Raw genomic sequence first — 27,338 nt, forward strand, 5'->3', positions numbered from 1 at the left:
TGTGCTCGTGGCCTGACATATAGTCCCCAAAGAGGAGAAGAGGTAGCCACAAAGAGATGTATGGTTATTTACAGCTTGTGTGTGTACTTGTGTGCGCATGTATGTGCTGGCATGGGCAAGTGTTAAAGGATCGCTCGTTTATCTAGTTGAGTGCCTACTGTATATGGTGTCGGGTCATCTCAGTCGCCAAAGTGCAGGGAGCAACTTCCTGGTCTCAGAGTCAGAAGTTCAAGGTGATGACAGGAAAGGGGCTGGAAGAAGAGGGGCCTGCTCAGCTCCACTCTGAGAGGGTTATCTCACACTGCCGACTTCCTTGCTCCAGTCTCTTAGTTAATGCTCTGTGGAGACCTGGAGGTGGCTACTATGTAGCTGGCACCCTATAGATAAGGGCATGGGGCCTGGGCTCAGGAGATGGGGTAGAAGTTTGGTAGGAGCTTGTGTGCATTTGGAAAAGGTTTGAAGGTGACAGAACTAGGGAGTCCAGAGTGGAGAGGTGAGCCAAGGGACAGGCACCCTGGAGCTCTCAGAAGCTGGGAGAGATAAGCCCTCCCCCCCCCCCCCCCCCGCAACCCTGTAGCAAGTATGATGCCTGGCCTCTGAGAATCTGAGGACACGTTATCCCTGGGTGTGGACATGGGCAATAGCAGTGGTGGGAAAGGAGTGGGGATTTTGGCAGGAGTCACAATTACTGATGAGACTGTAAGGCCGTGGTTCTCAACCTGTGGGTTGCAGTCCTCTTGGGAGGGGTGCCAAAGGACCCTTTGCAGGGATTGCCTGAGGCCTTTGGAAAAAAAAAACGCAGATATGATTCCTTAACAGTAGCAAAATTATAGTTATGAAGTAGCAACAAAATAATTCTATGGTTATGGCTTACAACGACAGGAGGGACTGTTAAAGGGGGCAGTGTTAGGAAGGTTGAGAACCACTGGTGTAAAGTGTGGCCCAGTACAGGAGGAGGGACTTATGTCATGTGAATCCAAGCATTAAAAGCCCCCATCGTGGGCTGGCGAGATGGCTCAATGGGTAGAGGGGCTTGCCACCAAATCCGATGGCCTGCCTTGGATCTGCAGGACTCACCCTCATGATGGGAGGAGAGAGATTGATTCCCAAAAGTTGGGATTTTACCTGCACATGTGCACAGTATTTCATGTGTCTCTTCCTCCAAGCGTGTGTGTGTGTGTGTGTGTGTGTGTGTGTGTGTGTGTGTGTGTGTGTGTGTGTGTGTTTAAAAAGTGGGAATTGGGGGTGGGGGATGTCTCATCTCACTGGTTGGGGGAGTAGGAGGGTGAGGGATGTCTCATCTCACTGGTGGGGGGGGCAGGGGGTGGGGGATGTCTCATCTCACTGCAAGTTGGGTGGAAAAGTTTTCCAACCAGGAAGAGTGGAAAAATGTGGTGGACCACAGGTAGAGAGGGGCTGTGCCCTCTGAGGAGCCCCTCAGTCAGTCAGATCTTGGCAGGGTTGGGGGGCAGGTCCCTGTACCCCAGCACTCTAGCCCACTTCTCCTGAAGACTCCCCTGAAGTCAGCAGGAAGGTGGACATCCTGTCTCCTTGTCCTTAGCTTTGCCACCAGGAAGTCCTTTCCTTTGTCTGACCTCAGAGGTTCCTCCCGCCTGCTGAGTGTGCTTCCGGTGGCCCTTGGTGGAGCACAGCTGTGAGGGAGCAAGCCTGGGCATGGAGCCAGCCAGGTGGGGCCAGGCTGCAGGCTATGAGTTCACGTGTGCTGTCGCTGTCCCTCCCAAGTGGCTAGGCCCATGGACCTGAGGAAATAGGCTTACCAGTGACACCACCTGGGCCAGCTCCCTGCCTCATGCCACGTGCCCCTCCTCCACCTCCGAGCCTGGGTTTTCCACAGGGTTTAAGTAGGTTCCTGCCCACAAGGACCATTTCCGCAATGCAGCCACCCTGCCAGGTGAGAGCTGGGGAGCCACCCAGCCCAGCAGCCCAGTCTTGCCCTGCCCAAGTGGGGAGACACAGGGTGGTCAGCTTTCCTTTGGGCCTCACTAGTGGCAGCCATTGGGCCATGGGGTCAGGGACATAGGATCCTGTGGCTCTGAGCGTAGAGGTGAAGGGGCCTCAGGGAAGATCCCACCTCTGGTAGGAGAGCCCTATGGGACCCTGAGCTTGAAATTGGGTTGTCAGAGCCTTGGCCAGATGAGGTATTTTGCCAACCTGCAGTTTTCTCTCTACATCTTTTTGTTGTTGTTTTCAGACAGGGTTTCTCTGTAGACCTGGCTGTCCTAGAATTTTTGATGTAGACCAGGCTGGCCTCAGACTCAGAAATCTGCCTGCCTCCGCCTCCCGAGTACTGGGATTAAAGGCATTTGCCACACCATGCCTGCCCTCCCCTCCCCCCTTTCTTTTTTGAGACACAGTCTCGTTATGCATTCCAGGAACATACTATGTAGGAACTGTGTAGACCAGGCTGGCCCTAAACTAACAGACATCCTCTTGCTTTTGTCTCCCAGTGCTGGGATTGAGGTGGGCATTACCTTGTCTGCCTTCTTTTTCTTTTGTTGAACTGGTCTCCTCTGGTCCAGGCTGGCCTTGAATTTACTATGTTGCCAAACACTGCGCTTGAACTCCTGCTCCTCCTGTCTCTATCTCCTGAGTGGTGAGATTACAGGTGTGCACTACTATGCACCATTTATGCAGGGGCCAGAGATGAATGGAGCACGGGGCTTCATGTATTCTGCACCTCACCCCAAATCCCAATGTCGGAGTTGTTTATATGGAGGTAGGGTCTTGACATATGGTGCAGGCTAATCCAGAACTCACTGCATAACCTAGAGTGGCTCGAACTTGGGACAGTCCTCCTGCCTTGGACCGTGAGAGTTTGGGATTGTAGGTATGCACCACCACACCTGCTGGAAAGTCAGAGTTCTATGGACCCTTCTAGTTCTTGACCATTGGCCAGGTGACCTGAAGGTCCCCAAGGTCCCTAGAGCCACCACTAGAAGCAGCAGGTAGCTGAAGTAGCCTTTGTAGGGATGCCTTGGGTAGGTGTCTCTGACTCTGTGGAGACTGTAGACTCTCCTGGTTTCACAGGGTGTGCTCTACCCTCAAGCTTCCCTGGCCAGAGCTGAGAGTGGACCAGGCAAGGCCAGCTGACCTTCCCTCCCACACAGGCTTCAGCCAGCAGGAAGCTGCTTGGGCACAGAGGCCTTCTGTTCTCCAGTCTGAGGCCAGCTGCCCAGACCCCTGCCCCTGCCTTCCGGATAAAACTGTCCAGGGCTGCTACCTTCCCTCCCCGGAGACAACTCAGCCTGGTGCTGGGTTCCCTGTGTCTGGTTCCCAGGTCTCCCAGCTAGTCTGCCAGTCATTGGCCTTGCTCCTTTGGGTCTCACACTTACCCTGAGCCCCTTTCTCCACTTTGGAACTGCAGGCCTCTCTCTCTAAGCCTCTCTGCCTTCTTGCCAGTGGGATTAACTCCAGATGTGCCGGGTTCACCTAGAATAGCACTGAGCTGGGAATTCCCCTCCCAGACTGGTGCCTACCCCTGCATAGTTGATTTTTCCTCCAGGAAATAAATGAATATGAAGTCAGTTATGGGGGAATTTAGAAAGTGCAGGGGCTGGGCGGGGACTATTCCCAAAGGATCCCCTGAGGTCCTTGGGGGGTGGGTGGGGGAGGAGACTGGAGGCTGGCTTCCTCCAGAGCCAAAGCTCACAGGGTTGGAGGTCATTGTATTTGATGGGTGGCTGCCTGGTTGTTCATGCCTTGGGCTATGTGCCCATCTCTACACTGGTGGGTGGCTGTATACTCCACAGAAATGAAATACCATAAGGGCTGGGGGAGGGGCATGCCCACTAAAATGCTTGCCTTGTAAACTCGGGGACCCTGTTCAGTCCCCAGCACCCACATACAGTGCACACTTGTAATCCAGCACTGAGGAGGGGGAGACAGGAGGCTCCCAGGACTTGCTAGTGAGCCAGCCTGTTCTACTTGGCAAGCTCCAGGCCCCAGTGAGAGACCCTGTCTCCATGGGATGGACAGCTCCCGAGGAATGACACCCTAGGTTGATGTCTGGCCCCCACGTGTATGCATGAGCTCACTTGTGCGCTCAGACAAAGGAATCTAACAAACACTGCATGCCTGGGGTCCCAGCACGAAGGCAGGAATATCTCAAATTCCAGGTAGGTTTGGGTGGTGTAGTAAGTTCCAAGCCAGGCTGAGCTGTGTGTTCAGGGAGACCCAGTCTCAGTGTTTGTGAGGCTGACAACTGGGGGCTGTAACTTTGTAGAGTAGACCAGCCATGTGGGCTCTGAGGCTCTGGGAGAGGCTGCATTTATCTTTCTGCTGGTTTGTGTAGAGCCTGCTGTGGTCTCTCATGCCCTTACACCCTCCTGCCTCTGTGTGTGTCCCTATCCAAGTTCAACCCCCCTGCCTTGGTATCTGTCCCAGTCCTTCAGTGTAGGGACACAGGAACCTCAGGTCAGGCTACCCCAGGGACCCCATGTTCACCTGATCACATCTGGGATGACCCTGTCTCCAAGTCTGCACATGCTCCTACACATGCCCCTGCATATGTATATGTGTGTGTTACATGTGTGTGTGTGTGTGTGTGTGTGTGTGTGTGTGTGTGCAAGAGTGTACCTACAAGGCATTGTACCTTGGGCACTGTGGCCCTTGTTTTTATTTTTAAAAAATTTTTAAAAAGATTTATTCATTTATTATATATAAGTACACTGTAGCTGTCTTTAGACACACCAGAAGAGGGCATCAGATCTCTTTACAGATGGTTGTGAGCCACCATGTGGTTGCTGGGAATTGAACTCAGGACCTCTAGAAGAGCAGTCAGGGCTCTTAACCACTGAGCCATCTCTCCAGCGCTATTATTAAAAATTTTTAAAGATTTATTTTTAAAATATGAGTGTTTTGAGTGTATGAGTGTTTTGTATGCAAGTATGTCTGTGTACCGTGTGCATGTCTGGTGTCTGTGGAGATCAGAAGAGCTCATTGGATCTCCTGGAGCTGGAATTATGAATGGTTGTGGGCTACCACGTGGGTGCTGGGAACTGAATAGGTCCCTTGCAAGAGAAACAAGTGCTCTCAAACACAGAAGTCATCTCTCCAGCCCTTACTTGTTTTTGAGACAGAATCTCTCACTGGCCTGGAGCTCACCAAGTAAGTTTGACTGGTTGGCCAGAAAGCCCCAGAAAGCCTCTTGTCCCTACCTGCCTGGCACTGGAGTTACAAGTTCACACTGCCTGGCTTTTTACATCGGTTCCGTGGCTTGGACTTAGATCCTTGTGCTTTTTGTTTTTTTTTTTTTTTAAAGATTTATTCATTTATTATATATAAGTACACTGTAGATGTTTTCAGATACACCAGAAGAGAGCATCAGATCTCTTTACAGATGGTTGTGAGCCACCATGTGGTTGCTGGGAATTGAACTCAGGACCTCTGGAAGAGTAGTCGGGTGCTCTTAACCGCTGAGCCATCTCTCCAGCCCGCCTTGTGCTTTTTGAACAAAGACTTTCTCAGCTGAGCCGTCTTCGGAGGCCCTCAGTGTAACCTTTCGGGGAGAGTAGCATTGGTATTTTAGACCCCTGCCTCGGGAGCCCTGCCACACAAGGCGTCACTGCTTGTCTCAGTAGGTAGAGGTGATGACCAGCAGGACAAGGGTTTGATCGGTTTGTCTTCCATATGCTGACTAGAGCTTGGGGTTTGAATAGAGCAGGGTAGAGGTGAGAGGTCTGTAGCTAAGCAGCCCTGGCTAACGTGGGGTCTGGTTAATCATCTCAGCTCTGAGTCTGCAGGATGATCTGAAGAAGTCGTCACTGCTCTGAGGATGCACTGGTTCTCAGTGGGCGACTATTCTCCTGGGGGATGTGTCTGTCCTGTGACACTCTTGAATTTTTTTTTTCCTTTTTTCTCGGAGCTGGGGACCGAACCCAGGGCCTTGCGCTTGCTAGGCAAGCGCTCTACCACTGAGCTAAATCCCTAACCCCTTCCTGTGACACTCTTGTATGTCTTGTGTCCTCCTTGCCTCTTCATGGTAGCCAGCCCTAGGACTGGAGGGAGGGAAGCTTAACCATTAAGGGTGGGTGCATGGAGGATCCTGGTTGGCAGTGAGTGAGCCGGTAGAGAACACGCATACCTGGGAACAGCTTTGGAGAGCTGGTTCTGTTTATTAAGGGGAACAAAGGGCTATTTAAACCTTTGGGGGCTGAGCAGGGGACATTGGGGTGAGTGTAATCATTGACGAGGGCCAGGGTGATGGGGATGCCTCATTTGCTGAGGAGGGATTCTAGGTGCCGCTGGACATGACCTTAAAGAGGATACGTGACCCTAGGAAGCGCAAGGCCCTGGGTTCGGTCCCCAGCTCCGGAAAAAAAAAAAAAAAAAAAAAAAAGAGGATACGTGACCGTCTCTGGTAAGATAAGGGTTGGGGATACATGGCTACGTGTACTAGGACATGCAGGCCCAGGGCAAGGGTGAGCAATTCTACTCCTGCCAATCTCAGGATGAGATTCCTGGGGTTTGGACATGCCTCTTGGTCCCAGGATTCTCTGGCCACACAACTGTAGGGGAGAAGTTCTCAACCTTCCTAATGTTGCGACCCCTTAATAAAGTTCCTCATGTTGTGCTGACCCCCCAAAACCGTGAAATCATTTTTGTTGCTACTTCATAGCTGTCATTTTGTTACTATTATAAATCATAATATAGGGGGCTGGAGAGATGGCTCAGTGGTTAGGAGCACTGACTGCTCTTCCCGAGGTCCTGAGTTCAAATCCCAGCAACCACATGGTGGCTCCCAACCATCTGCAATGAGATCCGATGCCCTCATCTGGTGTGTCTGAAGACAGCTACAGTGTACTCACATACATAGAATAAATAAATCTTTAAAAAAATCATAATATAAAGATCTGATATTCAGGATATCTGATATATGACCCCCAAAGGAGTCATAACCCTCAGGCTGAGGACCACTGATATAGACCCTCAGGTGGATTTGGGGTCTAGAATAGGACTGTAAAAGTCAGCAGCAGATACATTGGTTCTGTGTCTTCAGCTGCCGTGTATGGAGAAGAGATAATTACCCCAGATTTTAGACGGACCCATCTAGAACGCGTGCGTGTGGAAGTCAGCAGATGATTGGCCCAAAGTAAAGGAGAGAGCAATGGCGGAGAATGAAGGTAGAGATGTGGGACCTGCTCCCACTTGTGCTCACTGCATGGGCCTGTGTGAGGAACGGTGCTTTTTAGCAAGAACAGCTTCCAGAATGTGGCATGGTGGCATATGCTGGTACTCACCACACTTAAAAGTTCAAGGCTGTCCTTGGCTACTGTCTTAACTCGGGTTTCTGCTGTTGTGATAAAACATGACCACAAGCACTTTGGGGAACTGTCTTGTCAGTGTTCTACTGCTGTGAAGAGACACCCTAACCACACAACTCTTACAAAGGAAAGCATTTAATCGGGGCTGGCTTACGGTTCAGGGGTTTAGTCCATTACCAGCATGGGGGGGGGGGGAAGCATGGAGCCGTGCATGCTGGCAGACATGGTGCTAGAGGAGTTGAGAGTTCTATGGCGTCGGAATCCTTAGGCAGCAGGAAGAGAGACAGTGGGCCTGACTTCAGCATTTGAAAGCCCAGAGCCCACTCCCAGTGACACACCTACCCCAACAAGGCCGCACCTCCTAATCCCTGTCAAGTAGCCATAGGACCAAGTATTCAAATATATGGGCCTACTGGGGCCATTCCTGTTCAAACCATCACTGGAGGAAAAGGCTTATTTGGCTAATTCTTTCTGATCACACAGTCATTGAGGGAAATCAAGGCAGGAACTCAGTGTAGGAACCTGGAGGTAGGAACTGAGGCAGAAGCCGTGGAGGAGTGCAGCTGACTGGCTTGTTCCCATGACTTTCTCAGTCTGCGTTCTTGTAGCACCCAGGACGACCTCCTCAGGGTGTGTGTGGTGTGTGTATGAGGGGGGCGGGCGGGTCACAGTCCATCATGGGCTATGACATAGTCATTAATCTAGGAAACGTTCCACAGGCCTGCCTCCAAGCCATCTGATGGAGACATTTTGTCAACTAAGTTCCCTCTTCCCAGATGAGTCTTGCCTCTGTCATCAAAACCATCTAGCACAGTTAGCTAGGGAATCTAGCCTGTGCTAGCTAAGCCCTGCCTCAGGCTTCAAGAGCTTTGAAGTACCTGTTGTAGGTACTCAGTTTGGAGTTTGATGCTGGACCCATGCTGAACCCTCCTTGCTTTCCAGGAAGCTGGCCATGAAGAGGCTTCCCGTAGGGGTGGTCAGCCCCCACTTGGTAGGCTCAGTCAGAGCTCCAAGGCATGGTTTACACCTGTAATCCTAGCATTTGGGAGGTAGAGGCAACAGGGTCAGGAGTTCAGGGTTATCCTTGTCCACATAGGGAGTCTGAGGCCATTCTGGCTATGTGAAACACTGGCACTCAACCAGGGGTATAGTGCCCAGCACCCACATAGTGTCTAACGACTGTCTATATCTCCGGTTCTAGGGGATCCAGGGCCTTCTTCTGGCCTCTGAGAACACTGCACATATGTGGTACCAAGACATGTGTACAGCCAAAGTACCCGTACACGCAAGATAAAAATAAGGCCAGGCACCTTTAATCCCAGTACAGAGGCAGGAGGATCTCCGAGTTGGAGGTCAGCCTGGTCTACAGAGTGAGTTCCAGGGCAGCCAGGGCTACACAGAGAAACCCTGTCTTGAGGAAAAAAAACAAACAAACAATAAAACAAAACAAAGAAACAGATAAGATAAACAAATCTTTAAAAGCATGAATAAATAAAGCCACACACGAACTCCAGGGCCAGAGAGAAGGTTTAGCAGGTAAAGGTGCTTTCTCCACAGACCCGGTGTGTTTGATTCTCAGAGTCACATACGAGTGGAAGGAGAGAACCAGTTCTGCAAAGCTGTCCCCTGATGTCTACACAAGGGCTGAAGCAGGCACGTCAGTCTCTGTGTCTTGTATATTAATAATAATGTTATTATTAATAACAACAACAACAATAGTAATAATAACAACAACAACAATAACAATGATGGGAAAGTATTCTAGGGCAGTTCTGGTGGATGACCCTTTTGGCACAATTAGTCAGGTCTGAGCAACTCAGGGACAGAAATGGAGCCGTCCGTACCCCACGCCAAGGGAGACATGAGCTCAGGGGATGGGAAAGCAAAGGCATACACTTGTCCACTTGGAGACCCGAGTGTCCTCAGGGGACCCTGGCAAGTGCGTTAGGTGGAGACAGGGAACAGCTCGGTTTGAGGCTGGGCTTGATGTCAGTGATGACTGGAAAGGGACTGGCCTGGGTGGTTCCATGTAGTCATGGAGACCTCTTTGGCCCGAGGAAACAATTTACACTTGGTCCTGAGAGTTAGCTGGAAATGAATGTGCTGTCTCGATCTAGGTACTGTGCCCCTTCTCAGAGTGTGGCTGCACTGTTGGGGCCAGGGAGGCTCTGGTGTGCCTGAAACTGTAGGTTAGACGACAAAATAGAGCTTCAGGGAGGTGCTGGGCTTCCTGGGTGGACAGGGGTGGAAGCAGGAGGCCGGCAGCTGCCTCTTCCTCCTCTGTTTGGAAACAAAACACAGTTTGTTGACCAGCCTCCTAGCAGTAGCCATTTAGGTCAGTGACCCTGGTCTCCGGAGAAGGGCTTGTGCTTTCGAAGTGGGTGGGGGATGGGAGGGACCAGTGTGGCTGGAGGACTCCTGGGTGCACTCACATGGCTGTTCAGTCCAAGAACACCCTGCGTCTGGGGATGGGCTCAGGTGGATGGCGCCCACATAGGTGCATGGTGTGGCTACCCACGCTAACGGGGCTGCCATTGTCAGTTGCTGGCTTCCCTGTCGCTGTGCGGGTGGTCTTGGCATCTGGGATGTGTTATTGGAGGTGGTCCTGGCCAGAAGTGCTGAGAGTTTCCTGAAGGGCCGGGCAGCTGGCAGCTGGCTGGCTGGCTTGAGAGCTGAAGGGGAGTTTTTTTGTAAGGAGGGAGGGGGCACACTATAACCCCTCCCCGACCCCGTGTGGCAGGACCGATCGGTCTCATTTTAGTTGGTCTATAAAATGGGCTTACAGCCTGGGCTTCTGAGAGTCCTCATGACATAGAACTGGGCAAGGCCCGTAGACACCCAGAACTTTTCCTTTTTGCTCTTTGAGACATGCCTGTGTCCTGGGGACATGGCTGTCCCATTTGGCCGAGCAGTGTCCTGAATAAAACTTAAATTTGGGGCTGGGATGGAGCCCAGTGGTACCAGGTGTTTTTAGCATGGGTGAGAGCCTAAATTCTATCCCCAGCACCTTAGGGAAGGAGGGAGGGGGAGAAGGAGAGGAGAAGGAAGGGGAAAGGGGAGGAGCGACTGAAGAGATAGCTCAGGTGGTAAAGCATTTGCTGTGCGTGCGTGAGGACCTGAGTTCGGGGCCCAGAGGCCACAGACAAGGGCAGGTGTCTGTAATCTCAGTGCTGGGGTGGTGGTCGGAGACTGGAGGACCTCTGAGGCTCCCTGACTGGCCCTCCCAGCTGAATCAGCGAGCTCCAGGAGCGCTCCTGAGAGCATCTCAAAAAGTATGGTGGAGGGGATTGAATAAGACATTTGATACTGACCTCTGACCAACACATGCACAAATAAATATGCACACATGTACACAGAAGGCCGAGAATATAGCTCAGTAGTAACATGCTTACCTAGCATGTATGAAGGCCTAAACTAAATTCAATTCCCAGCGCTGCCACCAGAAAAGGGGAATGGTGGTAGGGGTGGGCACGCTTGGGCTGACTCAATAGACAAAGGAGCTTGCTGCCAAGCCTGATGACCGGAGTTCAGTCAGGATCCACACAGAAGTAGATGGGAACATACAATGCAATAAACATTTTAAGTAGAAAGAAGTAGAAAAGACAAAGGATTTGGTCTGAGAAGCTGTGCTCTCCTCACAGCCAGGGAAACTGGGGTCCCAAGGGAAGTGGCCTGCCAGAGGCAGACTCTAAGAAACAGGACACGGCGTCCAGTCAGAGACCCTTCCTCTGTGCCAGGAAGCTTCCCCAACAATGTAGGTCACTCAAGTGGCAGCAGCTGTCTCCTGGGACCCACAGACCGCAAGTGGATGGGTGGACAGTCGCTCTCTAACCAGCTTCCCCTGGGATGCCAGCAGGCTCTGGCTGACCTCTCTTGTCAACACAGGGCTCGGCAAGGCAGCTTTTGTGGTGTGTCATGTTGGGGCATGTCAGGGCATGTTATGGCATGATCATGGAGTCTGGAGCCCAATGGGTACTGGGTGGGTGGCATCCTTGGCCACTCCAAGAAAATTCTACTGTCCAGGCTGTTTGGGGTCCCACCTTGGGTACTTGCTAGGACCTCATGGTCACATGTGGACTCATTTCTGAAGCCCTCCCAGGGACAGTGGGGGTACCGGGGGAACACCAAGTAACACCTTTTCTTCCACGAATGAAAGACAGAATGGTTGGCCCTGCCTCCTGCCGAGTGTCTTTCCTGTGGCCCGAAGCCTCTTTGTGATCACAGTGTCCAGCCCACAGGACCTGTGAGCATCTAGAAGTATGTGCTCCCGAGCTGGTCAGAACAGCGCCCTCTGCAGGAGGTGCCGTGAAAATATAAGCGGTGACTGAATTGAAATATGGGCAGTCCTGGGGCATTCCAACCCTCTGTATGTCAGGTTTGTTCCCGGCCTCAGGGTCTCTTGTGTTCACCCCACATTGTCCTTTTTCCATTGAAAGGGGTCTATTCTGAGCTGTGTCTTGGCTGGACCACCTTGGGCCGGTGACTGTACCTCTCTGGATTAGTCTGCAGCTACCTCTGATGGGGGCAGGAATGCCAGCCAAGGGATCAGCCTCCTTAGGGGCTGGAAGTGAGGGCTGAGCCAGGGACTCACTGTGGGTCACCAGTGCCCAGGCGGGGGTATCATTATAGTCATAGCAGGCCACAGGTCAAGACCTGCCCACTTTATATTTGCTCAAGACCTATTGAATTCACAGCTGCCCTCCTATCCTTAGTTTCCCCTTTTGGACAAGATGGCCCTGAGGTCCCATTTCCTTAGAGTTGAGTGGCTTTGGAAATAAGTCTTTTGGTTTGTTGAGACAGTGTCTCTCTATACAAACCTCCCTGTACTGATACTTGATATGTAGACCAGGCTGACCTTGAACTCACAGAGATCCTCCTGCCTCTGCCTTCTGAGGGCTGGGATTAATAGCGTGCACTGTCACACCTGGCTTGACACAAGTGGTTTTTTGGTTGGTTGGTTGTTGTTGTTTGTTTTTTGTTTCGGTTGTTGTTTGTTTGCTTGCTTCTTGAGACAGGGTTTCTCTGTGTAGCCTGGGCCATCCTATAAGGCAGGCTGGTCTCAAACTCAGAGCCGCCTGCCTCTGCCTCCTGAGTGCCACCACCGCGAGGCTGTTGACACAGAGTTTCTATCTTTCAGAAACTTCAATGCCCTCCGGAAGGAAAACATTTACGAGAACAACAAGCTGGTGAGTGGAGCAGCTGACGCTCACGGCCCCAAACCCTCTGCATGTCTGAAGGACCATTTCCTGTCAGTGGAGTGAGCCTTCCACGGAGCTATCCAGGGGTCCCGTTTATAGCTCCTCTGCCAGCCCCAAGCTGGGTAACCTGTGTTCTGAGAGCAAGTTCTGATCTTGGATCCTAGACCCTGCGGACCCCTCTCTTCCTCACTGCAGTGGCAGCCAACCTCCTTGCCTGTGGATGGCCTCTCTGCTCCAACCAGGGCAGAGCAAGACCCCGGAGGGCTGTGGGAGGGTGGGTCCTTATGGTCTTGGGGGCGGACAAGGCCACTTCCTGGTTTCCTTGGAGACCATCTTCCTTGGCTTCTTGGTTTTAGATCTAATCTGTACTTTTGTTGTGAGACCCTTCCCTCTGTCAACCTAACTCTCCCTATTGATGCATATATGTCCTTACTCTGAGGCAAACGGGATCTGCGTGGGCCCTGACACAGGCATCTCTCGGGAGAACTGAGTCCGTTGGCATGAGATGGTTCGTCTGTCCTGGCAGGGTAGCCTCTGCAACTTAATTATCATGAAATACAGTGAAAGACTCAGTTCTGGGCCATGTGTGACAGCTTTAATCCCAGCGCTGAGGCCTGGGGATATGCTCAGTGAGCAAGATGCCGGTAGAGCAGGCATGAAGACCTAAGTTCAGGTCCCCAGCACCCATGTTAACTCCATGAGTGGGGCAGCTTCCCTGCAATACCAGTGCACTGGAGTTGGAAACAGGACCTCAAGAGCAAGCTGGCCAGACTGCCGGTTGGTTAACTGGATTCCAGCGAGAGATCTGAATCAATACATAAGCTGGAAAGTGTTCGAGAAAGACGAGAGGGCCAACCTCAGGTCTCTGAGCACATAGGCACACAGTACACACACACTGCATGACATGTACACCCACACATTTGAACATGTGTGTGCCTCCCCATGCATGTAAAAAAATAAAGTAGAGAGAAATTGAAGGAAACATCTGTCCTTGAAATCTGGCTTCCACATGTATGTGGACATGTATGTGTACACGCATGCACACGCACATACACATGCACGAAAGAGTGAGTTCCTCAGGTGGAGTGAGCCTTCTATTTGACTATCCAAGGGGTCTCCACTGCAGAAGCTCACAGCCATGCGTGGCCAAGACCAGGATAGCAAGGACACCGCTCTGCTAGCACTGGGCATGAGAGAGGGAATTAGTGTTTAAGGAGATGAGGCGAGTGCACAGAGGCCTTGTTGGCAGGTCTGTGGATGCTCTCAGGAAGTCATCCTGGGTGGAGTGACTGACTGCATGGGCAAAGGCCCTGGGGCTACAGAGTGCTGGGCAGGATATGCAGTTGAGGGGCCTAGGTGAGTGGGGTAGTGTCTTGAGGCAGGTGCAGAGCATTGGTAGGAAAAGGACTTTGGTCTTTCCCTCCAAGTCAGTGAAACTGGATTCCCGGAAGTCTGGACTTAGAGGCTCTCCTGCCCAGACTCTGCAGGAGAAAGGAGTGTCTGATGAGGACGTCACACAGAGGGCACACATGGCCCTCAGTGGGAGTGGCCAGGGCCTGAGCCTTCTCTGTGGGTCAGAAGGAATCTGAGGTTTGTTATGAGTGTGGTTTGGGGACCGAGGGGACTGCACATGTGGGAGCAGAATAAGAACCCTGACTTGGCATCTACATGGAGGCTTCTGGACGAGGAGCCTAGTGAAGGGAACTACAGGAGTCACCAGGATGTGGCTAGTCACCATGGGTCAGTGCCTCTGCCCTGGGCTAAAGGGAGCTATACATTTTCTTAAAAAAGATTTTTATATATTTTGTTTTACAGTACTGAGACTTGAATTCTGGCCCTCACAGATACTAGGCAGGTGTTTTACCACCGGGCCACACCCCAGCCCCTCACTGGGGGATTCTAGGCAGGGGCTCTACCGATGAGCCATGCCCCTAGCCCCCATCTCTTCAGTCAAGAGTCCTTGGACTTGAAGTCCAGGCTTCATTGCCCCCTCTTTCAGGGGGCTGATGACCCAGCAGTAGTTCTTTCTACTATCCACTGATTTAAACCCCTATCCAGGCCTTCCAAGTGGCTGAGGAACAGCTGGGCATCCCAGCCCTGCTGGACGCTGAGGACATGGTTGCCTTGAAGATTCCAGACCGGCTGAGCATCCTCACCTATGTGTCACAGTATTACAATTACTTCCACGGCCGGTCCCCAAGTGAGTCCCCATCCAGACGGGCCCTCCATTGCCAAGGGGCATGACCAGGACTCCCGACACAGTCAGGGCTGCCAGCCCACACTGCAGTGGTCCTGCTTGGTCTCCATGGCTATCCTCAATCATGACTGAGCACTGCGCCTAGGAAGGGTAGTGATGCAGGGAGGTACCTTTCTGAGACCACACGTGTGTGTCCCTGGAGATGTATCTGTTATCAAGGAGACCCTGGCTCCCTTATTCCCCAACCTAGACCTGCCAGGGAACACCCAGCCAGACTTGTGCCCACTCTGTGCCTCTAGATGCACAAATATATCTTGTCCCAGTCTTTCTACCATCTTTGCCCTTCTCAGCTCCCAAGGGCATAGCTGGCTGAGGCTGTGCAGTGCCTGGTTTACTGTGGCCATGGAAACTGTGTGGCCCAGGCAGGGATGGCCAGGGTAGGGCAGACAAACCAGGTCTTCACCTAGTCCTGTGAGTGGGGAGCTGCCTGGCTTCCTTTATAACATTCCTCTTACAGCTTTAGAAATCTCCGGAATCCCCCCGGGCCGAGGGCCAGCCCCAACTAGTGGTTTGGAAACAGAAAAGTCCCTTTCCATGACCCTAGATGGGGTTGTCAGCTAGGAGAGGGGGTGAGACACAGGTCAGGCCAGGGTTTTCTGGGAAGAATGTGCCCTGGGGTTGCCCTTCTCCAGTTCTGCATCCACCAGCTGTCCTCGGAGGCCCAAGCCTTTCACTATGAGCACAGGGACCTCTTTGAGGGTATGAGCCCTGAGTGGGACCGGCCTGACCCCTGCTTCCTATGTCTTGTGCCAGTTGGAGGCATGGCTGGCATGAAGAGACCCTCATCAGACTCGACTGAAGAACTTTCTGGAAAGAAGAAGGTCCCGTCTCAGCCGGCCAAGTTGTCCTCGCCTGTTCCAACCCAGAGGTTACCGTTGTCCCCAGCTAGGACAAACCCCGTGGTTCAGAGGAATGAAGGTGTCTCAGAGAGACCATCCCCAAAGGCCGTAAGCATGTCTTAATTGAGTGGGCATTATAGGGCTGTGTGGGCTTTTCTCTTAGGGTGCAGAACCCTTCCCCAAGCTCTGTATCCAGCATATCTATGTGGTAAGAGTTGTGATTCCTATAATACAGATGGGTAAACTGAGGCCCAGGAAGTCATCCAGGTGGAATGGAGCTAGAACTCTAGACCTTTCCTGGCTGATTTATTAGATTGTTGTCCTCTTTCCCAGTTGGTAAGGGACACTGGGTTGGAGCTTTCTTCCCTGGTCAGCCCTGCAGTGCTGCGCTTGAGTGCCCCCTACTGTCCATTAGTGGTTACTACAGGTTCCATGAAGCCAGAGCAAGGCAGGTCAGGATGTAGAGGGAACTGGTTTGATCCCAGAGGCTGGTGGGGTGTCATAAAGTATAAGGTTTGTCTCTAGCCCCACAATGAGTCCCCAGCATCTCCAGAATCCAGTCTCTTGCTCTCCAACAAGGCCAGTTTGGAGGTCCTAAGCGTGTAGCCATACCCATGCCCTAGCTGGTAGCTCTCCAGGGCCTCAATTCTCCAGCCTATAAAGTGGGATCTACTGGCCACCTCTGGGCTGAGGTGGGAGGCTGGAAATGTCATCTGCCTCTCAGTGGCCCCTGACACCTCCCTGCAGGCTCCGGGGACTGTGGGAAGCTCTGTCAGCAGCATCTGCGGGGTCTGTGGCAAGCACGTTCACCTCGTGCAGCGGCACCTGGCTGACGGGCGCCTCTACCACCGAAGCTGCTTCAGGTATGGTTTCCTGCTGCATATCAGGGTGTACCCTTCCTGCTCGCATGCCTTCCTGCTCACACACCTCCCCTGGCTCCCATGGTCCGCCTATCTGCCTTCCATCGGTGACAGAACAGTTGAACCCTAATATTCTCTTTTAATGTCCCCTTGGGGATGTCCCTCTAGACTCACTGACTGGATTTTTTTTTTAACTCTGTGACCTTTAATAATCTTCCTGTCTCCAAGAATCTTCTGGATTTAGGGGACAAGGAGTGAATCCTACGTCCATCTTCTATGAGCATGGTGGCAGTTGGACTCCTGAAAGTGGGGGTGCACTGTGGTCTGTACGTATGCGCACAGGTGGCGACATGTTTGAGCACTTTCTGTGGCGTGCTCGCCCCTGGCAAGCGTATCAGTGGAGGCTGCAACCCACAATGATTAAAATCACTAAGGAACGTTTTGCTGGATGAACGGAGTATGGCCGTGTGTGCCTTTGGCAGACATGAATGAGTTGAGGAGGTGAATGAATGACTGAGTGAGAGCTCGGGCTCTGAGTCTCCATGGCTTCCTCCCGCAGGTGTAAACAGTGTTCCAGCACGCTGCATTCGGGGGCCTACCGCGCCACGGGAGAGCCCGGCGTCTTTGTGTGCACTCATCACAGCTCAGAAGCCGTCTCTGTGAGCCCCAAGTTGTCAAACCTGGCCTCCAGGCAGCCAGGAGGTGGCATCGCAGACACCAGGCCAATCGGAGTCTCACAGAAGGTTCTGGAGACAAATGGAGAGGCGACACCACTGAGGGCCAGGACAGCAGCCTGGGAGCACGCCGGAGGCAACAGAGCTGCCAAAGGTTTTGTCCAGACTGAACTTACGCCGCCAGCTACCTCCCGCGTCCATGTGGGGAGCCCTGCAGGGCCCAGGCTACCTATGAGTACGGTGACTACTACTTCTGCGAATAGCAAAGCGACCACCCATGTGACTAACAGCTCCCCAGTGGGATGGTCATCATCTGCCCAGAGCAGCACAGGGACCTCCGGCTCCCGCCCTGTTGTATCCCCAAGTGCTCTAGGCGCTCATCTATCTGTGCCCCAAGGCCAAGCAGCTTCAAAAGGTGTTAAGACTCAACTCAACTCCAGCACAGACTCTTCAAGCACAGCGCCCACCCCAGCCTGGACCTCCTCATCCTCTAGGACTCAGCAGGCCCGAGAGAAATTTTTCCACAACCTTTCTCCAGCCCCAGCCCCAGCCCCAGCCAGTAGCAGCAGCAGTCATGCCAGCAGGGTCCCCACTGTGGTGACTGCCCCCAGTGGCAAGGTTTCCCCTCTGGTGAATACCTCTACCAGCAAGGTCCCCTCTGCCACTGTGGTGACTGTCCCCACCAGCAAGGCCTCCACTGTGGTGACTGCCCCCACCAGCAAGGCCCCCACTGTGGTGACTGTTCCCATCAGCAAGGCCCCCACTGTGGTGACTGCCCCTACAAGCAAGGTCTCCACTGTGGTGACTGTCCCCACCAGCAAGGCCTCCACTGTGGTGACTGCCCCCACCAGCAAGGCCTCCACTGTGGTGACTGTCCCCACTGGTAGGGGCCATGTTGTGGTGAATACTTCTGCCAGCAAAGTCTCTGGTGTCGTGGATAACCCTGCCCAGGAGAGCAGCCGGGAGCAAGCACTAAGTGTCCTTAGGAAGGCCCTGCCGGGGCTGACCAGAGCTGGTTCCCAGGCTCCAAGCAGGTAGGTGGGAGGGATGTGGGCTGTAGCTGTGACATGTTCTCCAGGACATGGAGAAGTCTGTCCCTCTGTGAGACAGGATAGAGGCAGGAAAGGCAGGGAGGGCCTGGTGGCCTTACAGACATTGGTGGCTGCAGGCGGCCCACACTAGACTGGTGCTCCAGAACCCTTATGCTTGTCTTGTAGACAGGGAAAGAGTGGGGAGCCACACTGCCTGGCTCTCTGCCTTGGATGACTTGTGTGAATGGAGCCAAGTCCTGAGTGTTCTTTGTGCCTGGCACACTGACCACACGGTGCAGAGGGAAGCTCTCCCCTCGCAGGAGAGCTTCAGTGGTAGGAATGTTCTGTGGCAGGCCACACGCTCCTCCTGGCCTCCAAGGGAGAGTCCTTTCACTCCCTCCAACATCCTCAGGTTCCTGGCATCCCTTGATTGGATGCCACCTCCCTCCATCTCTGACTCCATTGTTGCATGGACTCTACTCTCTGTCTCTTCTTTCTCTCTCTTTTTTTCTTTCGTAGAGTGTTGGAGATGGAACTGAGGGCATCTCACATACCTGGCAGGGGCTCTACCACTGAGCCACACCCCAGCCCCTCACTGGGGGATTCTAGGCAGGGGCTCTACCACTGAGCCATGCCCCAAGCCCCTCACTGGGGGATTCTAGGCAGGGGCTCTACCACTGAGCCACGCCCTGGGTCTTTTTAAAAATCCTGTATGATGTGTGCGTGTGGGAGGACATGTCACAATGCTTGTGAGGAGGTTAGAGAACAGTTTTATGGAGTTGATTTTTCCTTCCACCTTTGTGTGGGTACTGGGGATTGAATTCAGGTTGTCAGACTCTCAGGGCAAGCGCTTCTATCCATTGAGCCATATTACCAGCCCAGTCCTGGTGTTTTTGAGCCCTCTAATTTACATGATGGCCTCCAACTCCAAATCCCCCTGCTTCACCTTCTCAGTGCTGGGATTACAGGTGTGCACCGCCACACCTGGTCTCCTAAACATTAGTGTTTTGAATGTTGACCTCTGTACTCTAGTGTGACTGCATTAGAATGTGGTCATAGCTACCGATCCTCCACATACCACTTTTGAGTTTTTTTTTGAGACAAGGCTTCTATATATGTGTAGCCTTGGCTATCCTGGAACTCACTGTAGACCAGGCTATCCTTGAACACAGAGATCTGCCTGCTTCTGCTTCCCAATCTTGGGATTAAAGGCATGCACCGCCACTTTTTAAGAATAAGATCACACCCCAAGTTCTCCAGCGACTCCCCAGCAGATGTGAGTTTTTGGGTACCCCACTCAGTCCAGTACAGCTGTCTAGGGAGATAAGAGGGTCTATCCTGGGTTGGTCCTTGATTTCCAGATGGGACATTCCTGGCTTGTGACTACCTGAACCCACTTCCGTTCAGTGCTCAGAGGCTCCTGAGCTGGTCCTAGGGTCAGGAGGAGATTGAATATGCTGCTACTCTTTTTTTAAAATTAATTTTTAAAGATTTTATTTATTCATTTTATATATGCCGAGTACACTGTCACTGTCTTCAGACACACCAGAAGAGGGCATCAGATCTCGTTACAGATGTTTGTGAGCCACCATGTGGTTGCTGGGATTTGAACTCAGGACCTCTGGAAGAGCAGTCAGTGCTCTTAACCACTGAGCCATCTCTCCAGCCCATGCTGCTACTCTTGGGCTGTGGTAAAAGGCTCTGCAGAGTAGGCTTGGCAGAGCTTGGAGCGGTGCCACATTTTGCCACGGTGCTGTGTACCTGCCTGTGTGTTACCTCAGGGAATTCAGGTGGCACAGAGATGGTGCCTGGCTAGACTCTTCAGCCTATGAATAACCTAATACTGAACTAGGTGAGTGCAGACCAGCCTGTGGCTCTAGTCAGGGCCTTCCCAGTGCTTCAGCTCTGGCGCTCCGTGCGTAATATATTTGGGGGATACTTTATTCCCAATGGACTCCAGCTTTGACAGAATAAAACAGTGTATGCAAGGGCCACAAGCAGATGTCCTAGGATAGATTGTCCACCATGCATTGGGGTCACTCTGGAAACTGGCTTCTTGTGTGTGTAGGTGACTCCTGGGTTCACCCTTACCTCATGCCCACTCTCTTCCCCCATAGGTCCTCCCCAGCCACTTCCTCTGTCCTGATCACCCTTCCCAAGAATGAAGTGCCACCAAAAGTTCCCTCAGCCAAGCTGTCACATTCAACCACTCAGGCCTTTAGTCCCACACCAAAGATGGAGCCCACAGCGCCGCTTAGTGTGGGCAGTACCTCGTGGACATCCGTATCACTCCAGGCTGGCAAAAAGAGCCCGGGTATTTCTCCAGGCATTGGTAAGACCAGCGCTGTCTCCAGGCCACAAGCAGAAGTAAAGGGTAAGGGTCCCTGCTATAGGATGGGGTCCCGGGGGTCTGCTGCTCCCACATGTGTTGCTCTGTCTCTCTGAAAGGTGTTTTGGGTGTCTGCCACTTTGTGGCTCAGCTCTCAGGACCCATAGTTCTCTATGGGTCTTCATCTGCTGCCCCAGGGGTCACACCATGTCCCTCTGTCCTTAGCTGTGTCCTGGGATGCAGAACAAGGCCCTGTCTAGGACACCCCGGTCTGAATGCCTCTGCCTTTTCTGTGGGTATCTGGGGAAGCTGGGCGCAGGATGCACCACCTAGATATCTTTGTGCAACTTTCCCTTTGACTGAGTTCCCTGTTGAATCTCCTATTGGGTGTGAGCTAAGCATGACTAAAGATAGGTAGTCACACCCAGTCATTCCTCATCACACTGCACATCAGAGCCCATCCACAGAGCTTCCCTTCTGTGTCAACATCCATTGGAAATTGAGGCATCGTCCCAGAACGGGGCATTGATTCCCTCAGGGGTACACAACCCAGCAGCCAGGCTAGGAGCCCCACTTCGGTTCTGTGTGGTAGGCTGTCTCTGGGGGGTGTCAAAGGGTGCAGTTGGCTATAAAGAAACGTCTCAAGCTACCTCACCTACTAGATCTGTTTCCTACCCTCAGGTCCAGGTCCCACTTCTCAGGAAGGCCAAGAGGAAGGGCCAGAAGGATGGAGGGCCCGGCTGAAGCCTGTGGATAAGAGGTGAGTAGGGGTTGGGCTCAGTGGCAGGGCCACACCTGTGCCCGTGGGTCACAGTAGGATGAGTTGAGCCAGTATACAGCAGGTGCCTAATTAAGTGAGTGTCAGGCATGGCAGTATACCCTCAGGAACTGACACAGCTCTGGTCAGAAGGCACACATGTACTTAGACCTTTCAGTATCTGTAGGAAAAGTTGGGTCACACTAGCTTGAGTATCCTGGGATCCTTTACTTCCAGGAGATGGAGACAAGGTGACAGGGACATCTCATCCCAGTGGGATAGCTTAAGGGATATGGTGAGTGCTGGGCAGCAGCTGTGGCACACCAGGGAGCTCACAGAGTCTGGCTTGGGGTGGGTGTCAGTGCAGCTGGTCCCTCAAGCCTGAGGAACCCTGCCCCACAAGGAGCCTTTGGAGACCCACGGCCCTGTGCCACAGGGATGGAAACAGGGAGGTCCTGGAATTAGAGGCCAGGATGATGCAGGCCTGGCCAGGAGGCTTCCTTCAGACCATGAGGACTTTGGACATAGGCAGATGGCTTTGACACAGACTCCTGGCTGTCCCCATCTGGGCTGGGACTTACTTTATCTTCCACCTAGGGCTCTAGAACAAAAAGAACCAGTCCTGGCAGAGCCGAGGGCAGGGGACACTCCCAGGAAAGCCTCCAGTAGCTCTGACTCCAGCATCCACATCACTTTAACTCCCATTCAGCAAAAGAGGACACCGTGCCTGGCTGATTCTGGGTCCAGCCTTGCAGGTAATGCTTGTGGGAACTTAGGCGTGTTCTTGTATGTACTCCAACTGGGGTCAGGCAGAGGTCTTGCTCAGCCAGAGTGGGTGCTTACGTAGGGTTTGGATGTGTATGTATATGTGTTCCTGGAAGGGCTTAATGTGAATTCATGTATTTGGGCACAAGATATGTGTGTGCATACATATGGTCAAATAGGAGACATTTTTATGGGGATGTGTGTACATGCATGTTCAGACACAGGATCTATATAAGCATACCTATTTGGATATGGAGTATTGACATGTACATGCATGTGCAGATATAATAAGATACATGTGAATTGTGTTGTCACACACTGGATAAATGGGCACACATGTATTCATGGGATGTATGTGTATGAGGCATGTTCAGATGTGGTCTGTATGTGTGCACATGTGTGTTCAGTCATAGAATGTACATGTGCAAGGCATGCTCTGTAGGTGTGTATGTGTGTGTTCATGCATAGGACATATATGTGTGAAGCATGTTCAAGCATAGTCTGAATATATGTGTATGTATATGTCAGGCATGGATGCATGTATGTACATGCATGTTTAGATGTGCCTGTAAACACATACATATTGGGTCATGTGCCATCTGTGGGCCACTTCTAAGGTCACACTGTGATGTCAGCAGCACTGGCCTTGTGGATCTGTTGGATGTGGACATGGACAGTCTGGGCAGGACAGGGTCCTACCTTGGGAGGCACATGGCACTGTGACACTGGCTGTCCTGGGACAGAGTAGAGGCTTAGAGCTCTGGCTCCACCCAGTGTCCGGGCTCTGGCCAGAAGGCTTGACTCATGTCTTCACCCCCACCCACCTTTGTGCTGGCAGCCCCCTCTCCTCCATCACGCCGCAAGAAACTAGTTGTTCCTCCCACCCTCGATGTTTCTGCGGATTGGCTCCAGCCAGAGCTCAAGAAGCAGGACGATCAGACCAGGAGCTGTAAGGAGAAGACAGCCACCTGGGGGACAAGAGGTCAGTTCCAGAGGTGCCATGCTATTTGGAGGGGGCAATGTCACCTGAGGCTCACAGCCTGGACTATCTTCAAGCCATGTCCAAGCCACATCCAGGTTCTGTCTGTTTTCCAGAGAGCTCTGCAATCCTGGACAATGACCTTGTTTCACCTGACGAGGCTGTGACCTCCCCAGTCAGGGTGAGTGAGCTGGGCATCAGGGGGTGGCTGGCCCTTGGTCCTCAGCGTGTGCTCACTGTTAATTGGTCCCCCAGCTCCACCCCAACTATATCTCCCAGGAAGAGCTGCAGAGACAGCTGCAGGACATTGAGAGACAACTGGACGCCCTGGAGCTCAGGGGTGTTGAGTTGGAGAAGCGGCTGCGGGCAGCTGAGGGAGGTGAGCAGCTTGGGGCATGCCCCTACCAGTGGCCATGTGCCATTGATGGCCACACATCAGCTTTCCATAACTCTAAATGGCTGGCCATACCTCTACTATCTGGCCATACCTCCAATGGCTGGCCACACCTCCATGGACTGACTATACCCTCTAGCTGGCCACACCCACGAGCTGGCCACACCCCTATTGGCAGGTCATATTCCCATAGGCTTGTCTTACCCACACTGAATGGCCATGGCCACATTGATTGGCTATCCCTTGCTGGTTGTTGAATGATCATGCACCTTACTGGTACAGGCTGGTTCCATCCCAGAGTAGCTGCAGACAGGCTAGCTGCAGGCTCCCCTGGGTACCTCCAGCTAGCTTTCATACTATTCCAGGCTTGCCCTTCAGTACCAGTGTGGGTACCAGGGACTCTGTGCCCTTCCTTACCCCAATCGTATCTTTCCATAGATGCTTCTGAGGATGGCCTCATGGTGGACTGGTTCCGGCTTATTCACGAGAAGCAGTTGCTGCTGAGGCGTGAATCGGAACTCATGTACAAGTGAGATGCCCAAGCCTTGTGGTGCCCTGCCTTGACCACCGGTGGATGTGGTTGGGCTGAGCCTTAGACATGTGTATCCTGCAGGTCCAAGGACCAGTGCCTGGAGGAGCGGCAGCTAGACCTCCAGGGTGAGCTGCGTAGACTGATGGAGAAGCCAGGTGCGTGTCTGGTCCCAGGAAGCCTGGCCCCAGAGCCGTCAATCCATGTGCCAACTTTCCCATTTGCTCTGCCTTTGACTGGTGAAAGCCCAGTGGCTTTTGTTCCTATGCTTTCGACTGTGTGACCTCAGACAAATGCCTTAGTTGCTCTATGCCTGAGTTTGATGCTCTTCAAAGTAAGGGCCCCGAGGTGTACTCCCCTCCCCGCCCCAAACAGTTAGTGTGAGATCCTCCCAAGAGGATAACATGGGAGGGGCACTTTCAGTAATAGGAGCAGCCTTCCCACCACATCCTCCTGGCTGATGGACCCCTGCCTCAGCCTTTCACAGTAAAGACATAGAGAGAGACCACAGGCCCTATACTAGGGGGCCCACTTATTGATCTGGTCCACTCTGTAAGCAGTCCAATGGAGATCAGTCCAATGGAGGAGAGCAACACAGGCATTGGGGCTCTTCTGTCCCCAAACAGAATGGAGTGTCTACTAATGGCAGGCTGTCTCCACAGAGGGTCTGAAGTCCCCTCAGGACCGCAAGCGGGAGCAGGAGCTGCTGAACCAATATGTGAATACTGTGAATGACCGAAGTGACATCGTTGACAACCTGGATGAGGATCGGCTCCGGTGAGGGACAAGGGACTGGGGGGGGGGTGTAGACCAGGGTGAGAACTGCTCCCAGCTGTCAGGCTGTCCTTTACTTAGTGAAACCCAGGGTGTGTTACCCAAGGGGACTTGGGGTTGGGGAAGCTAGACCTCCCATGGGGCTTCTTTTTACAACACTGCCCAGCACAGCTCATGAAGGAAATGGCCCGTCATTCAGTGTGACAGCCACGAATGGCTAATAGACCGCAGTCTTTAGCCTGGGAAACCAAACATTGAGCCTAAAAGCCTTTTTTAAATAAAAGATGTGTTTATTGACTATTTTTATATGCATACTTACATTTCTGCAAGGGTTTATGTGCACCACGTGCATAGAACCTCCTGTGAAGGCCAGAAGGGGACATCAGATCTCCCCGGAACTATAGTTACAGGCGGTTGTGAGCTGCCCTGTGGGACTGAATGTGGCCCTCTGCAAGAGGAGTAAGCACCCTTAAATGCTGAGCCATCTCTCTGGCCCCTAAAACTTCTTTTATACATAAGTCACATTTCCTAGAGAGTGAGGACAGTAGCTGGCCAGAGTGTTCCCAAGCAGCCTGGCCTTGTGCTTGTGGCTCTCCCTCTTAGACGGACTGTGGGCTGGTATCCCCTTCTGCTGAGTGTTTTCTTCTCTGTGCATCAGCAATTCCACAGTAGTGGTTCTAGTGACAATTTATCTTTTGTGCATGTTGCTGGGAATTAAACTTACCCTCATGAATACTACACAAGTACTCTGCCCCTGCTCCCTAACACCTCACTGGGGGATTCTAGGCAGGGGCTCTACCACTGAGCCACACCCCCAGCCCCTCACTGGGGGATTCTAGGCAGGGGCTCTACCACTGAGCCACACCCCAGCCCCTCACTGGGGGATTCTAGGCAGGGGCTCTACCACTGAGCCACACCCCAGCCCCTCACTGGGGGATTCTAGGCAGGGGCTCTACCACTGAGTCACACCCCAGCCCCTCACTGGGGGATTCTAGGCAGGGGCTCTACCACTGAGCCACACCCCAGCCCCTCACTGGGGGATTCTAGGCAGGGGCTCTACCACTGAGCCACACCCCAGCCCCTCACTGGGGGATTCTAGGCAGGGGCTCTACCACTGAGCCACACCCCAGCCCCTCACTGGGGGATTCTAGGCAGAGGCTCTACCACTGAGTCACACCCCAGCCCCTCACTGGGGGATTCTAGGCAGGGGCTCTACCACTGAGTCACACCCCAGCCCCTCACTGGGGGATTCTAGGCAGGGGCTCTACCACTGAGCCACACCCCAGCCCCTCACTGGAGGATTCTAGGCAGGTGCTCTACCACTGAGCCACGCCCCCAGCCCCTCACTGTTCTTACTTTATTTTGTGACATGGTCTTACTAAGTTGCCCAGGCTGGGCTTGAACTCACTCTTCGGCCCAGGTAGGCTTTGAAATCAATCGTCCTGCCCCAGACTTTCAAGTATGACAGGTCTACACCATGAAGCCCAGCTTAGTACTTAATTTTAACCAAATACGTCTAGCTGAGTGTTTTCTGGTGGTTTCAGATCCTTCCATGGTCCTGGATGTGGCAGGGCCTGAGCCAGTTAGGGGTTCATATCTAAGAGGGAAATGAATGTGTGATTATTATGCTTGGCTTGTTTGGTGCTGTTGGGTCAACTGAGGCCCAATGTCCAGGCCACACAGTGTCAGCCCAAGGCTGACCTCAAGCCAAACTCTGTGTGACCTCAACAGCATTTTAGCCAGCATCAGACCAGGTCGCCTGTTATCCCCAGGTCACTGTTGAGTGAGAGCATGGGAGTGAGGCTAGGGAGAGCATGGGAGTGAGGTTAGGCAGAGCATGGGAGTGAGGTTAGGGAGAGCATGGACCTGCCTGGGGATGGAGCAAGGAGTGGAGTCCCATGAAGGGAAGTAACCCCGGGGCAAGTGGGGCTGACGCTGGTGTTCAGGTGTATATATGGAGAGAACACATGTTCTCCGTAGCTCTCCAGGGCCCACATTCCTTACAGTGACCCTGTCCCCCTTCCAGGGAACAGGAGGAGGACCAAATGCTGGAGAGTATGATCCAGAATCTGGGTAATTATGGGGCACAATGGGGGTCCTCCCAGCTTGGGGGGTGTTGGGCCTCCTGTGGGAAGGACACACTTACAGGAGCCTCACTGGGAACTTCATGGCTTTGTCCTCCCTTCAGGCCTCCAGAGAAAGAAGTCCAAGTCCTTCTTGTCCAAGATCTGGTCCTCGAAGAGCAAAAGTGGACAGACATGAGCTGCACATGGCTGGCACAAGGGCCCTGGCCCTTCTCAGGAAGAGACTGGTGCTGTGACTCCAGAAGGGATGCTTGAGGGTACCAGGGCCCATGGCTCCCACTCTGGGTCCTTGTAACCTCAATAAAGACATTGACCTTCTCTCATTTGCCTGTGTATATCACTGTGCCAGCGGCTGGGCGCCTGTGTACCAGTCCTGGGTGCATGCCAGGTGCTTTGGGCGGGCACTCATTTTTTGTTCTAGCTGCTTCTCTGTCACCATCATAAAATATCCTAACAGGGCAGCTAAAGGGGGAAGAGTTTGTTTTAAGCTCCCTGCTCCAAGTTACAGTGTGTCACTGAGGGAAGGTCACATCACACCCACAGTCAAGAACAGACAAATGTGTGTGTGCACACTTGGTGCTCAGT

At 52.8% G+C, this 27,338-nt stretch overlaps 1 protein-coding gene across 1 annotated transcript in view; it reads left to right on the top strand.

Moving 5' to 3' along the window:
* Micall2 (MICAL-like 2) overlaps window positions 1-27,076 on the top strand; it is a 28,759-nt gene extending 1,683 nt beyond the window's left edge. Inside the window, exons 2-17 of the mRNA NM_001419564.1 lie at window positions 12,421-12,469; window positions 14,540-14,681; window positions 15,492-15,685; window positions 16,325-16,440; window positions 16,997-18,145; window positions 20,260-20,516; window positions 21,153-21,231; window positions 21,826-21,983; window positions 22,832-22,975; window positions 23,089-23,153; window positions 23,228-23,351; window positions 23,805-23,895; window positions 23,980-24,053; window positions 24,558-24,672; window positions 26,696-26,742; window positions 26,858-27,076. Coding sequence (NP_001406493.1) covers window positions 12,421-12,469; window positions 14,540-14,681; window positions 15,492-15,685; window positions 16,325-16,440; window positions 16,997-18,145; window positions 20,260-20,516; window positions 21,153-21,231; window positions 21,826-21,983; window positions 22,832-22,975; window positions 23,089-23,153; window positions 23,228-23,351; window positions 23,805-23,895; window positions 23,980-24,053; window positions 24,558-24,672; window positions 26,696-26,742; window positions 26,858-26,931 — 2,878 coding nt within the window. The 3' untranslated portion in view covers window positions 26,932-27,076. The remainder of the gene's footprint in view (window positions 1-12,420; window positions 12,470-14,539; window positions 14,682-15,491; window positions 15,686-16,324; window positions 16,441-16,996; window positions 18,146-20,259; window positions 20,517-21,152; window positions 21,232-21,825; window positions 21,984-22,831; window positions 22,976-23,088; window positions 23,154-23,227; window positions 23,352-23,804; window positions 23,896-23,979; window positions 24,054-24,557; window positions 24,673-26,695; window positions 26,743-26,857) is intronic.
* The last annotated feature ends 262 nt before the right edge of the window (window positions 27,077-27,338 follow it).

The sequence above is a fragment of the Rattus norvegicus genome, chromosome 12 (assembly GCF_036323735.1).
Source record: "Rattus norvegicus strain BN/NHsdMcwi chromosome 12, GRCr8, whole genome shotgun sequence".
NCBI lineage: Eukaryota > Metazoa > Chordata > Mammalia > Rodentia > Muridae > Rattus > Rattus norvegicus.